This window comes from Natrix helvetica (assembly GCF_964273705.1).
Source record: "Natrix helvetica genome assembly, chromosome: 16".
NCBI lineage: Eukaryota > Metazoa > Chordata > Lepidosauria > Squamata > Natricidae > Natrix > Natrix helvetica.
The window spans coordinates 5,369,257-5,381,670 of record NC_138563.1 but is presented as its reverse complement, the minus strand read 5'-3'; the positions used below and the strand labels follow the sequence as shown (position 1 = coordinate 5,381,670).

At 47.8% G+C, this 12,414-nt stretch overlaps 1 protein-coding gene across 1 annotated transcript in view; it reads right to left on the bottom strand.

The window, feature by feature from the left end:
- The window catches only part of IGSF9 (immunoglobulin superfamily member 9), a 35,578-nt gene that overhangs the window by 18,935 nt on the left and 4,229 nt on the right, over nt 1-12,414 (bottom strand). The window contains exons 2-7 of the mRNA XM_081968129.1: nt 11,538-11,867; nt 10,136-10,333; nt 4,204-4,356; nt 1,486-1,637; nt 832-949; nt 283-424 (exon numbers count right to left, since the gene is read on the bottom strand). Of these exons, the coding sequence (XP_081824255.1) occupies nt 283-424; nt 832-949; nt 1,486-1,637; nt 4,204-4,356; nt 10,136-10,333; nt 11,538-11,595 (821 nt within the window). The 5' untranslated portion in view covers nt 11,596-11,867. The remainder of the gene's footprint in view (nt 1-282; nt 425-831; nt 950-1,485; nt 1,638-4,203; nt 4,357-10,135; nt 10,334-11,537; nt 11,868-12,414) is intronic.

Genomic DNA, 12,414 nt, shown 5'->3' with positions numbered 1-12,414 from the left:
AGAGAGGGGCGGAGCCTGGGCTGTCTGTCAGCCTTCAGATGGAGAGTCAGCAGCCCCCAAGTCTGGAGGTGGCTGATGAGGAAGAGGAGAAACAGCTGGGTCCAGTGCCTGACACGTGGATTCACAGAAAGGAGAGGAGAGCAGTGGAAATCTATGGGCCGGTCCTTGGGACGGAGGAGCCACTGCTGCTAATGAAAGCCCACCCTAGCCCTGGGGATACAAGGCAGGAGGCGGAGATAACAAGGTTTTGTCGTGTTTGGGGAGCTGGGTCAGAATACTTACCTGAGATGGAAGACGTTGGTGCCGCCCTGAAACCAGCTGTAGGTGAGGTTGGCGGGATAGGCTTCAGCTCGGCACGCAAAAAAGGCATTTTGGCTGAGGTTGACTGTGATGTCCTTCGGAGGGACCACGATCACCGGTGGACCTGGCAGAGACAGAGGACAGAAAACCCGTCATTTCGGGCAGAAACTGAGCAGAGGAGCATCGCCAACTTCCGGTCCTTAAATGAACGGTTGTAAGTTGAGGACAGCCTTTAGCCCTACCTGGAATAGGTCAGGGGTGGCGAACCTTTTCGGCACCGAGTCTCCAAACCAGATTGCGCATGCAGGAGTGCTGGAAAACTGAAGACCAGCTGGCCGGTACACATTCGCGTGCCGGCCAGCTGATCTTCGGGGTTTTGGTACGCGGATGCGTGCTGGCCAGCTGGTCTTTGCGTGCACCTAAAGACCAGCTGGCTGGCACAATCATTATCGACCTTTGAAGTCCCTTCTGAGACTGATTGTATGATTCCTCTTTCGGTTTATTGGCCTCTCCTGGTCAGAAATGACTTACCTTGGATGAGGAGGCGGGTGGTGTGAATGAGAGTGCCCTCCTGATTGGTGGCGTGGCAGGAGTACAGGCCAGCAGAGCTCCGTTCGACTCTAGCGATAAACAAAGTCCCATTTTTCACCTGGGAAAAAACAAACACACATACGGGTTTAGGCTGACCTGTATCCTGCTGAAGACAAGACAATCTTCAGGCCACTGGGCGGAACAATGCTCTGATTTAACACAACATTCTGATTTAACGGATCTCCATTTAACGGACTTTGGATGCAGCAGATCAGGTACCCACCACAGACTCACTTAACAACTTCCTTGTTCAGCACTGGAAATTGTGGTCACCACTGTAGTTGTTAATTTGAGGACAACCAGCGTGCCGTTTTCTAAACAGATGCCAAGGATATACTTTTGTATTTAACGGACCACTGGGAATATTCAATTAGGCTGTTCAATCCAAGAATTACTGTAAACATAGCAATCCCCAACCTTTCCAGCTTGGAGGACTGGTGGGAGGGAAGGGGAGAGTCCCGCCACTTGCCCAAGTAGAGTTGCTTGCCCGCTGTTTGCGTGGCCCCAGTTCTGAACAGGCCACGGCCCGTTAGTGGGCCACAGCTTGAGCGGTTGGGGACCCTTGCTTTAACAGACACGCAGAAAGCAACATACCTGTATTTCGTTGCCATTGTCAATGGTTTGGCTGTCTCTCTTCCAAGAGACGAGAGGCGGCGGGTTGCCGGTGGCCGAACAGGAGAGGGTCAGCGATTTTTGGTCCTGGATCTCTATCAAAGCTGGGGGGGTCTTCTGGAATACGGGGGGAGCTGCAAGACAAGGTTGAGAAAAGCCTAGAATAGGGTTCGGCAAACCGATGGCTCTGGAGCCGCTTGTGGCTCTTTCAGCCCTGCTGCGGCTCCCAGTTGCCGGTTGGCACCACAATTTTGAGAGGAGCTTCCAGTTAGGACTTTTGTGGCTCTTTGAGTGTTTAGAGGTGTTGACCCCTGGCATAGAAGCTACAGTTTCAAGATTCCCACGCTCCATTCTTTAGTGTCTGTCTGTCTGTCTCTCCCCCCACCCCTCTCTCGCTTGCCACCGTCTCTCCGCCGTGCTGCTCAAAATCTCAAATTTGGGGGTTCATCATCCCTTTGAAACAGACTTTGTCGCAGATGTTAAAGTCTTACAACACGTAGCACGATTTCCTACTTAAATGTTGGAAGTGTTTTACTTAGGGTCTACCTGCATGGCGGTTAAACATCACGCCAAAAAACAAATACGATGCAGGTTAAGTCTTCGACTTAACGGCCGATCGCTTAGCAAATGTTCCCAGTGTGCACATGCGCAGAGTTGCCAGATAAAGGGAACAGCTGAAGAACAGGGGTCAACTTGGGAGTAAGGCCACAGGTGGGCGATGAATGGCCCCTCCCAGAGGGAATAAAAGAGGAGCAAAAGGGGAGTGGAGTTTGCAGGAGACCATTAGTTCACTTAATTGGTTCGTGACTCTCCGAGGCTCCTTGCAAAGGTTTTGCAGAGATCGGCCTGGCACCTCTCCAAGCCAGAGAAGGTCTGTGACTGTAAATCCTCCCTCGAAAGACTTTGCTGGATGTGAATGAGAAGAATCCACAGGAAATTAATAAAAGGGGTTTTTGTTGGGACAAGGAGTTGGCTTCACGCTCTCGGTAAGCCTCAGAGCAGTCACAGTCAACAGCCTTCATGAGAGTCTCCTGCTTTGTGGGAGATTTTAATCCAAGGCAGTCGCCCACCCACCGAGAGGGGTCCCCGCCGCCCTCCCCTGTTCAAGGCCGGCCATCCACAAAGCAACAATTAACCAGGAAGGAGATTACAATGGAGGTTTAGCAAAACAACACCGACGAGAACCGGATTAGGTTCAAAGCAAGACCGCAGATGGCAGGTGAGGTCAATAATCAGCTAAGGAAGAATGACATTTGTAGGGCAAGGGATCCTTGAATCAACAGGCGTGTGAGACTGTGTGGTTGTGAGATGGCCACAATCTTTCGCTAAGTCCCTTTCTGGTCTGCTTCGAAAGGGGAAAACAGTCGCTACTTTAAATTATCATTTTATTTTGCAAAGCGGGAAGAAAATAAAATGGATAAAAAACTTTCCAAAGTAGGAAACTTCCAAAGTTGTTATGGAAGGGAGTTTTGTGTGCCGGCTCCCTTTTGCAATATCCTGTATAAAAGTTCCACGCAAGATTAAAAAAAAAAACCATGAAGATAAAATGTGAAGATCTTTCTAAGTCCCCTCCCACACAAAATAAGATAAACAAATGCTTCTTTCCTAATTCTAATTCCTTCTTTCCACATATGTGCAAGTCGTTCCCGACTCTAGGGGGCGGTGCTCAAAGCCAAAGAGCCAGCGCTGTCCGAAGACATTTCCGTGGTCATGTGGCCGGCATGACTCGACGCCGAAGGCGCACGGAACGCTGTTCCCTTCCCACCAAAGGTGGTTCCTATTTTTCTACTTGCATTTTTCAACGTGCTTTTGAACTGCTAGGTTGGCAGAAGCTGGGACAAGTTACGGGAGCTCACTCCGTTACGCGGCGCTCGGGATTCGAACTGCAGACCTTTCCGATCGACAAGCTCACTGTCTTAGCCACTGAGCTACTGCGTCCCTTGCTTCTTTCCTTAGGGACGAACAAGTTTGCAACCCCAGATATTGAATTGGGTCAGGTGGCATCGCGAACGAAGCATACTGTCCAGGAATTTTACTCTCCTGATCTGGCGAGATGTAAAAATCTATTAAACTCATGCTTAACCTCTGCCAATTTATCCCATCCTCTAAAAAAAAAAGCCATAAAAACAGACAGAGGGCTCTCCATCTTGTGTCAGTGAGTTCCAAAGGGCAGCGTCCTTTCTTTAAAAAAAAAATACATGACCTCAACTGATGGATTCAACTTGTGGCCGTTCGAACTTACGATGACCTCAACTGATTGATTCAATTTGTGACTGTTCAAATTTACAACGGTTCCCCAAAAAGTGACTTAACAACTGGTCCTCGCATTTACGACCGTTGTCCCTGGTCACAGGATCACAATTTGGCTGCTGAGCAACTGGCAGGTACTTCAGACGGGTTTGCACTGTTTCGGGGTCATGGGATCGCACATTTTGCGGCTTTCCCAGATGGCTGCCAACAAGCAAAGGCAATGGAAGCGGGTGGCCAGGTTCACTTAATGACTATGTGATTCACTTAACGACCCCAGCAAAAAAAAGGTGCAAAATTGGACACGACTCACCTAACAACGGACGTTTCGGTTCCTATTGTGGTTGTAAACTGAGGACTACCACAGGAGAGGCATGACCATGGTTCTATTGAATATTTTTCCACTTACTGACGGACCCCCGGTAAGGAAAAAAAAGGTCATTCCAGACTTACAATTGACAACGAGGTGGATCCAAGTGCCGTTCTGAAATTCATCATCGTTGTTGGGGCGGTTGAGGAATAGAACCCGGCATTCGTACCAGCCCTGGTCCTCGGCGCGCAGACGGTCAATCTGTAGGGAAGCCCCCGCTTCGATGCGTACACGACCTGCGTTGTAAAATGAGGAAACAGAATCATCCTCTTCTTTTTAATGGCCCCATAATCCCTTGCGGGGTGTAGTCTGGGCAACTAAACAGGGAGTATTTCCTGGCCGGATGCTCGTACTGTCGCCAGCGCTGAGTTTTGTTCAGCAGATATATTCTCATTGAGCCCGAGAGAGAGAAATATCCGTCTCTACCTAGGAACGAACTCACAAGCCTCCTGATGGTGAGGCAAGAGCTCCACCTTTAGGCCAATCATACCATAAAATAAGGAAACAGAATGATTTTGTTAATTAAAAGCTCCCGTTGCCTCTCAGCCGGCAAGCAGTGTTTTTACAGTTAGTCCTTGACTTACAGCTAAACGTTTAGCAACCATTTACAGTTACGACGGATCCCAAGAGCTACTAATGACCTGACTTTGAAGGTATAATGGCTACACCCATCCTGCAGTTACAAGATGGCCGCCCAGAATCATTGAGATGGACAGCATAATCTATATATATATAAGATTATGTTTGTATATGTATGTTCCAGCATAATTCTGGTGAACGCCTTGAGCAATTTCAACCAAACCTGGTACATAGATGACTTACTCTCGGGAAACAAACACTGTGGGGGTAGGGCACCTCTAACACCCCTCGGGGTTTGTGTTCTGTTAAGATACAGCCTGTTGTGTCGTCAAATGGCTTCTACGGTGCTGCTGTAAAATGGCTTCTACCGTACAACGCAGCGGAGTTGCCTTGGTAACAGCTTCACAGAACTCCACAAGGGGGCTCTCTTTGGTAAGGGGGAAAATCCAACATTAGAAATTATGTTTTTTTTTTATTTTTTCCCTTCCCCTGAACGTAAACCGTAGTTTTGCAAGGCAGAATACATGGAATATGTTTCTTTCTTTAAAGCAGCGTGTTTTCAATCGCGGCAACGTAATTGGCTTTAAAATGGCGTGGACTTCAACTCCCAGAATTCCTCAACTGCCGGATTCTGGGAGTTGAAGTCCACTCATCTTCAAGCGATCAAAAACGCTGCTTTAAAAGAATTAAGGAAGTAAATTAAGGAAGTAGAGCGAGGGCTCTGTAAGCTTCAGCTGTCCTGGTGAATTGTGGCCTGATTTTGAGGGCGTGTGCACATTTGTGTGTACACAGGCCATCAAGAACAAACAAACATGTTTAATTTTATCCTATCTGCTTGCTGCCACCCTGCTTATCAAACACAACGCCTCTGTTTATACAGTAGTCTGAACTGCAAGCCAAGATTTAATATTCTCGTATCTTTGCATGCTTCTTCTTAGGAAACTGACATTTGGACAAAGAAAGTGAATTATTTCCACTCCAGCTAGCTATTCAGGGGGTCTTCAGCCCTGACAATATTACTAACGTATGAGCAGATCAATTGTCTATATTACTTATCCCCATGTTGTTATTTTTTTTATATTAATAATTTTATTTACAAACATGCAAAATACACCCAAACAAAACTTAGACATAAACTACATTTACACAGCACATTGCAACTTCATGTTCCTTCATGTTGTTATTGATGGGTAATTATGTATTGTATTTGTTTCCAGTTACATAATTGAGTTCCCCCCCCCTTTTTTTTGTTTGTTTACATTGTACTTAGTTTCTTATTAGGTGGCAAGTTTATTCCTTTTTAAATTTATTTTTCTTATATTGTATTTGTTTCTTGTTATGTAGCAATTTTGTTCCTTTTTTTTCCATTTGATTTTTATACTGTATTTGTTTCTTGTTATATGGTGGGGGTTTTCTCCTTATTTTGAATCTAGTTCCAGAATCAAACGGTTTGAGTGGAAGGAAAGAAGGAAGGAAGGAAGGAAGGAAGGAAGGAAGGAAGGAAGGGAGCGAGGGAGGAAGTGAGGGATGGAAAGAATGAATCAATGACTGAATGGAAGATGGAAGGAAGAAAAGAATGGATGAGAAAAGGAAGGAAGGAGAGGGAGAAGGAAAGAAGCAAAGAAGGGAGGAGAAGGAAGTTTGCATAGAAAGGAAGGAAGGAAAGAAAGAAAGAAAGAAAGAAAGGAGAAGTGAAGGAGGGAAGGAAGAAAGAAAGAAAAAAGGGAAAGAATGAATGGAAGAAGAAAGGAAGGGAAATGCAGAAGGAGGAAGGAAGGAATGGATGAGAAAAGGAGGGAAGGGGAGGGAGGAAGCAAGAAAGGGAGGAGAAGGAAGTTTGCATAGACAGGAAGGAAGGAAGGAAAGAAAGGAGAAGGGAAGGAGGGAAGGAAGAAGAAAGAAAGAAAGAAAGAAAGAAAGGGAATGAATGAATGGAAGAAGAAAGGAAGGGAAATGCAGAAGGAGGAAGGAAGGAATGGATGAGAAAAGGAGGGAAGGGGAGGGAGAAGGAAGCAAGCAAGAAAGGGAGGGGAAGGAAGTTTGCATAGGAAGGAAGGAAAAGAGAAATGAGGGAGGGAAGGAAGGAAGTAAAGCAAGGAGGAAGGAAGGAAGGAAGGAAGGAAGGAAGGAAGGAAGGAAGGAAGGAAGGAAGAAAGGAAGGAAGGAAGGATGATTTCACTAAAGACTGAATCTCCAACTACCTTAGTTTAGGATTTTCAAAGGACTCCTGACAAAACTCTCTGAAGAGAAGCCAGCTCTAAGCTATAATCTGAATTTTCCGATTCCCCCGCCTTGCTTCTGTTCCTTGCAAACCAGGACCTCGTGTCTGGCTTAATAAACTCCCTGTCGCAGCCTAGATTTCGGGTTGGCCAAACCAAATTGGCAGGTATTTGGAGAACGTGAAGAAAAAAAGCAGCAATTAAAGCAGGACAATTTCCAGATATTCATAGGCAACCGGTCTGAGCAACTCCGCGGGAGAGCTGACAATCCTGAGGATTCCCACCCTCGGTTGTTTAAGAGAAGAAAGGGGTTCAAAAGGTTGGCCAGACAATCGGGCAGAGACGTCTCTTAAAAATCCCTGACCCGGAAAAAAGGAAGCGAAGGAAAGAGCACAAGAGGGGATAAAGAAAGGGGGGGGGAGAGGAAAAAAAAGACCAAATGACGGCCATTTGGGGCCACCTCCACCACCCAAGAGGTTTTTTGAGGCAATTCTTGTGTCACTTTGGTCATTACCACCACACCCAACAAGCTTCCTCAAAAACAAAACAAAATTCTAGGACCTGGGGGAAAAAAACATTTCAGAAAAGCCGGAACATTCTGGAGAATGCCAGAATGTTCTGGAGAATGCTGGAAAAGCCCCCTTTTTCCCCCTGGCAGAACCTATGAAATTTCCCAACTCATTTGAGAATCACTTCCCCTCCCCACCCGAAATAACTCTGCTCCAACTGCCACTTGGGCATGGGTGTGGCCAGTGTGTGGCTCGTCGGGTCCGCGGGCTGGGAGTTTAGACATTCTACTCCCACTCCCCACCGAAAAAAAAGGCTCTGACGCTAAATGAGTTAGTCTGAGGGAGAGAAGGGGATAAGATAGGAGAGGCCTCTGTGTGGCAAGCCTGAGGGAGAGAAGGGGAGAGGAGAGGATCCATGGGGCCAGCCTGAGGGAGAGAAGGGGAGAGGAGAGGATCCATGGGGCCAGCCTGAGAGAGAGAAGGGGATAAGATAGGAGAGGCCTCTGTGTGGCAAGCCTGAGGGAGAGAAGGGGAGAGGAGAGGATCCATGGGGCCAGCCTGAGGGAGAGAAGGGGAGAGGAGAGGATCCATGGGGCCAGCCTGAGGGAGAGAAGGGGATAAGATAGGAGAGGCCTCTGTGGGGCAAGCCTGAGGGAGAGAAGGGGAGAGGAGAGGATCCATGGGGCCAGCCTGAGGGAGAGAAGGGGATAAGATAGGAGAGGCCTCTGTGGGGCAAGCCTGAGGGAGAGAAGGGGAGAGGAGAGGCCGATAGTAACTACTCATTAATTTTCAAGCTGTAAGTGTCGATTTATCAATCCCGATTACATAATTTCGCATGGGTGTTCAGCTGTATTTTATACTTCTTTGCTTGGGTTTCCCTACTTCTCAAAACAAACACGCCCTGAAGCTCCATTGCCCGTGAATCAACCTTGCCATCGCTATATCGATAAAGAAGGGCCAAATCAGCAACACCTGTCTGCAAACACAAACACACCCTTTCTGGTCAAGCCAAGTCCAATGTCTACAGATTAAAAGGCTGTTTCTCTTTGTAAAGAGAGCCACGATTCTCAAATGTCTGGGTTACTGCAGCCCTTTTTAAAAAAGAGAGAGATAAATCGAATTTGCAATCCAATCAAATTAAAATGCATGTTTTTTTATTCATCCGTACGGCCGGGCGAGAACTAAAGACACAGTTTGAATCATTTCAACGGTGCTATCGGAGGGTTTCTGAAATTATCTTACGGACTTTGCAGTGTGAACACGAAAGCCGGGCTGAACTTTGCTTCTTGCCCTCCAGAACGAACTGGCTAAATTGCTTTATGGCTATATAAGTTTACGATGGGGCTTTAGAAGGAATCCAGAAGGAAAGTTCTTTCGTTTCTGAAATCAAAAGGGAACGCTAGGATTCGCTGCCACCATTTCATCCGAATTAAGAGGCATTAGCGAACATAGAATATGAGTGATTGTTTTGGAAATGAAATGACACGGGAGCTCAAAACTCCTGCCAATGGTGGTCCCAAGATACTACTAACCAGTTAGTTCCAAACTTGTGGTTGCATTTCCACAAGGTGTTAAAAGTTTAGATAGTCCTCAACTTAAGGTAAAGTTTCATCTCACCTGGCACATCTGCTCATCTCCGTTTCAAAGTCGAAGAGCCAGCGCTGTCCGAAGACGTCTCTGTGGTCATGTGACCGGCATGACTCAATGCCTAAGGCGCACAGAACGCTGTTCCCTTCCCACCAAAGGTGGTCCCTATTTTCCTACTTGCATTTTTAACGTGCTTTCGAACTGCTAGGTTGGCAGAAGCTGGGACAAAGTCACAGGAGCTCGCTCCATTTTGCGGCGCTAGGGATTCGAACCGCCGAACTGCCGACCTTTCTGATGGACAAGCTCAGCATCTTAGCCACTGAGCCGCCATGTCATCGACTTACAACCATTCATTTAGTGACAGTTCAAAGGTGCAACAGCACGGGAAAAAGTGACATTTTTCACACTCACAACCATTGCTGCATCCCAATGGCCACGGGAGCAAAATTCAGACGCTTGTCCACCAACTTATATTTACAACGGTCGCAGGTCACGCGATCCCTTTTTGCGAACTTCTGACAAGCAAAGTCAATGCGGGAGCCAGATTCACTTAGCAACCGTGTGACTAACCTAATAAGAGCAGTGATTCGCTTAACAACTGTGGCAAGAAAGGTCATTAAAATGGGGCAAAACTCACTTAACTTAGCAATGTAAATTTCAGTCGGAGGGCTACCTGACAGAATTCAGAAGAGACCTTAGAGGTTTTCTAGACCAGGGGTCTTCAACCTTGGCAACTTTGAGACTTGTGGACTTCAACTCCTAGAATTCCTCAGTCAGTCATGTAAGGTAACTTTCTTAATAGATGGTGGGTATGCAGTAAGCATAATATACCTTGACTTCAGCAAAGTGGAAGACAGACCAGGCTGGGGAATTCTGGGAGTTGAAGTCCACGAGTCTTAAAGTTGCCAAGGTTAGAGACCCTTGTTCTAGACCAACCCCAAGGTTAGAGACCCCATAAAATTCCAGACAAGGGGCTGTCCCATTTAATGGGATATTATTAAAATAATATGAACACTAAACCGAGGAATATTTTCCCCACTCAGGCATCATCCATGCTGCGGCACTCATCCCAGACCGGGGGAAAAGCTTTTCCCGCTTAACTCCCGCCACAGTTCACTCACCAACGTAATCCGGATCCACCCGGGGGGAATACAGCCCGAATTTGATGAAGATGGGAAGCAAGAATCCGAATCGCACCCACTCAATGACGTAGAGCGGGGGACTCGACTCGTCCGGCTTCAGCAGGTTGCAGCGCAGAAGGGCGCTCTCTCCTTTGCGGCCAACCACGGTGCGAGGTTGAGCTTTGCTGCTGTTCCCTGCTGGGAATAACATTGAGAGAGAGGGCGATTAGCCACACTGAAGCCTTTTTGAGGATTCAGATTCCGTTTTTGGAGGCTGCCCTGAGCTTGCTTTTGGACCAAGGTAAAAGTTCCCCTCGCACATCTGTGCCATTCGTTCCTGACTCTAGCGGGCAGTGCTCATCTCTGTTTCAAAGCTGAAGAGCCAGCACTGTCCGAAGACGTCTCCGTGGTCATGTGGCCGGCATGACTCAACGCCGAAGGTGCAAGGAGCGCTGTTCCCTTCCCACCAAAGGTGGTTCCTATTTTTCTACTTGCATTTTTTACCTGCTTTCGAACTGCTAGGTTGGCAGAAGCTGGGACAAGGAACCGGAGCTCACTCCATTACGCGGTGCTAGGGATTCGAACCGCCCAATTGCCGATCTTTCTGATCGACAAGCTCAGCATCTTAGCCACTGAGCCACCACGTCCATGGACCAAAGCAGTATCAAAATTCCTCTAAGGGGAGGAAGTGGAAGCCACTTTTGTGGTGGCCAACCTTTTGGGTTAAGGCGGTATCCAAATTCCTCTAAGTCAGGGGTGTCAAACTCAAGGCCCACGGGGTGCTTAGATCTGGCAGAGGGCTGGAGGTGGCTGTCACGGCTGATAATGGGGCCCAGGAGGCCTATGTCCTGCCCTCCCCCCAGCACCGTTTTTGCTAGCAGAGGGCTGCAGGAAGTCATCACGACTGAAAACTGAGCTTTTATATCATCATCATTATCTTTTAATGACCCCATAATCCCTTGCGTCTGGGCAACTGAATGGAGCTGAGTGTTTACTGGCCGGATGCCCTTCCCTGTCACCAATACCGAGTTTTGCGTTCAGCAGATATATTCTCATGGTGCCCAGCGAGAGAAATATCCGCCTCTACTTAGGACCGAACTCGTAGCCTCCATACCGCTCCTAGAGCTTGGGAGCCCGTTTTCGCTGGCAGGGTGCTTGGGCCCCCACAGGCACCCCCGACACTAGTGACGTCAAGCTGGCCACGCCCACCCCACCCTCAAGGTCAAGCATAACCCTGATGCTGCCCGCATTGACACCCCCTGCTCTAAGGGGAGGAAGAGGCTTCCGTTTTAAGAATTACTTGCATGTTACTGGCAAAAGGTGACCCCAACTTTATCCTCAGTTTCGGCAGGGGTCCCTGGGTGAATTCCCAGCGCCCCTCCCGCCCAGGAAACCAGCTTACCTTCAGCAAGGCTGCTGTAGACCAGGGTGACGCAGGCAAGTCTCAGCAACCAATTCATAGCACAGCTACCCAGGCCCAAGGCTGTGTGGGACAACCGCTTCTTCCGAGACCCCCCCCCACGCACGAGATATTTGGGCAGCGACCTCTAGGGAAAGGATGCCAGCCCACAATCACACCGTCCTCGTGCACCAAGCCGCTGGCTTTTCAACGCAGCCTTCCAGAGGTGCCAGGGAGATGTCTGGCACCCAAGCCCCGTTTTTCATCTCCCGCCGATCTGTCCGTGGGAATCCTGGAGCATTTTCGGTGGGGAATTTCTCCTTCAGCATTGACCTGTTGGGAGCAAAGTTTGCAAAAGAAAAGAAAACTGAGACCCTTCTACAAAAGGCTTTACGGAGACGGGCTCTCCCTTTTTAAAAACCTTTCGTAAACTCGTTTTAGTTCCGAAGAAAACCCAGTACTAGAGAAGTAAAATAGTCCTTTCGCCTCGTTTTGGAAAGACACTTTAAAATTTAAACATTTTTCACTGTTTCAAAAGGCTTCTGTCCTTGGGCCCATATTCCTACAATGGCTTTTAAACCAAGAATGTCCAAACTTGGCAACTTTTAAAGACTTCTGGACTTCAACTCCCAGAATTACCCAAGCAGCACAGGGAATTCTGGGAGTTGATGTCCATGTGTCTTAAAAGTTGGGCAACCTTATAGATAACAGATTGAGAGTCGGAAGGGACCTTGTAGGTCATCTAGTCCAACCTCTCTCTGCCCAAGCAGGAGACCCTGTACCGTTTCTGACAAATGGCAGTCCAGTCTCTTCTTGAAAGCCTCCAGGGATGAAGTTCCCACAATTTCTGAGTAACAGAATAATAACAAAGCTGGAAGTG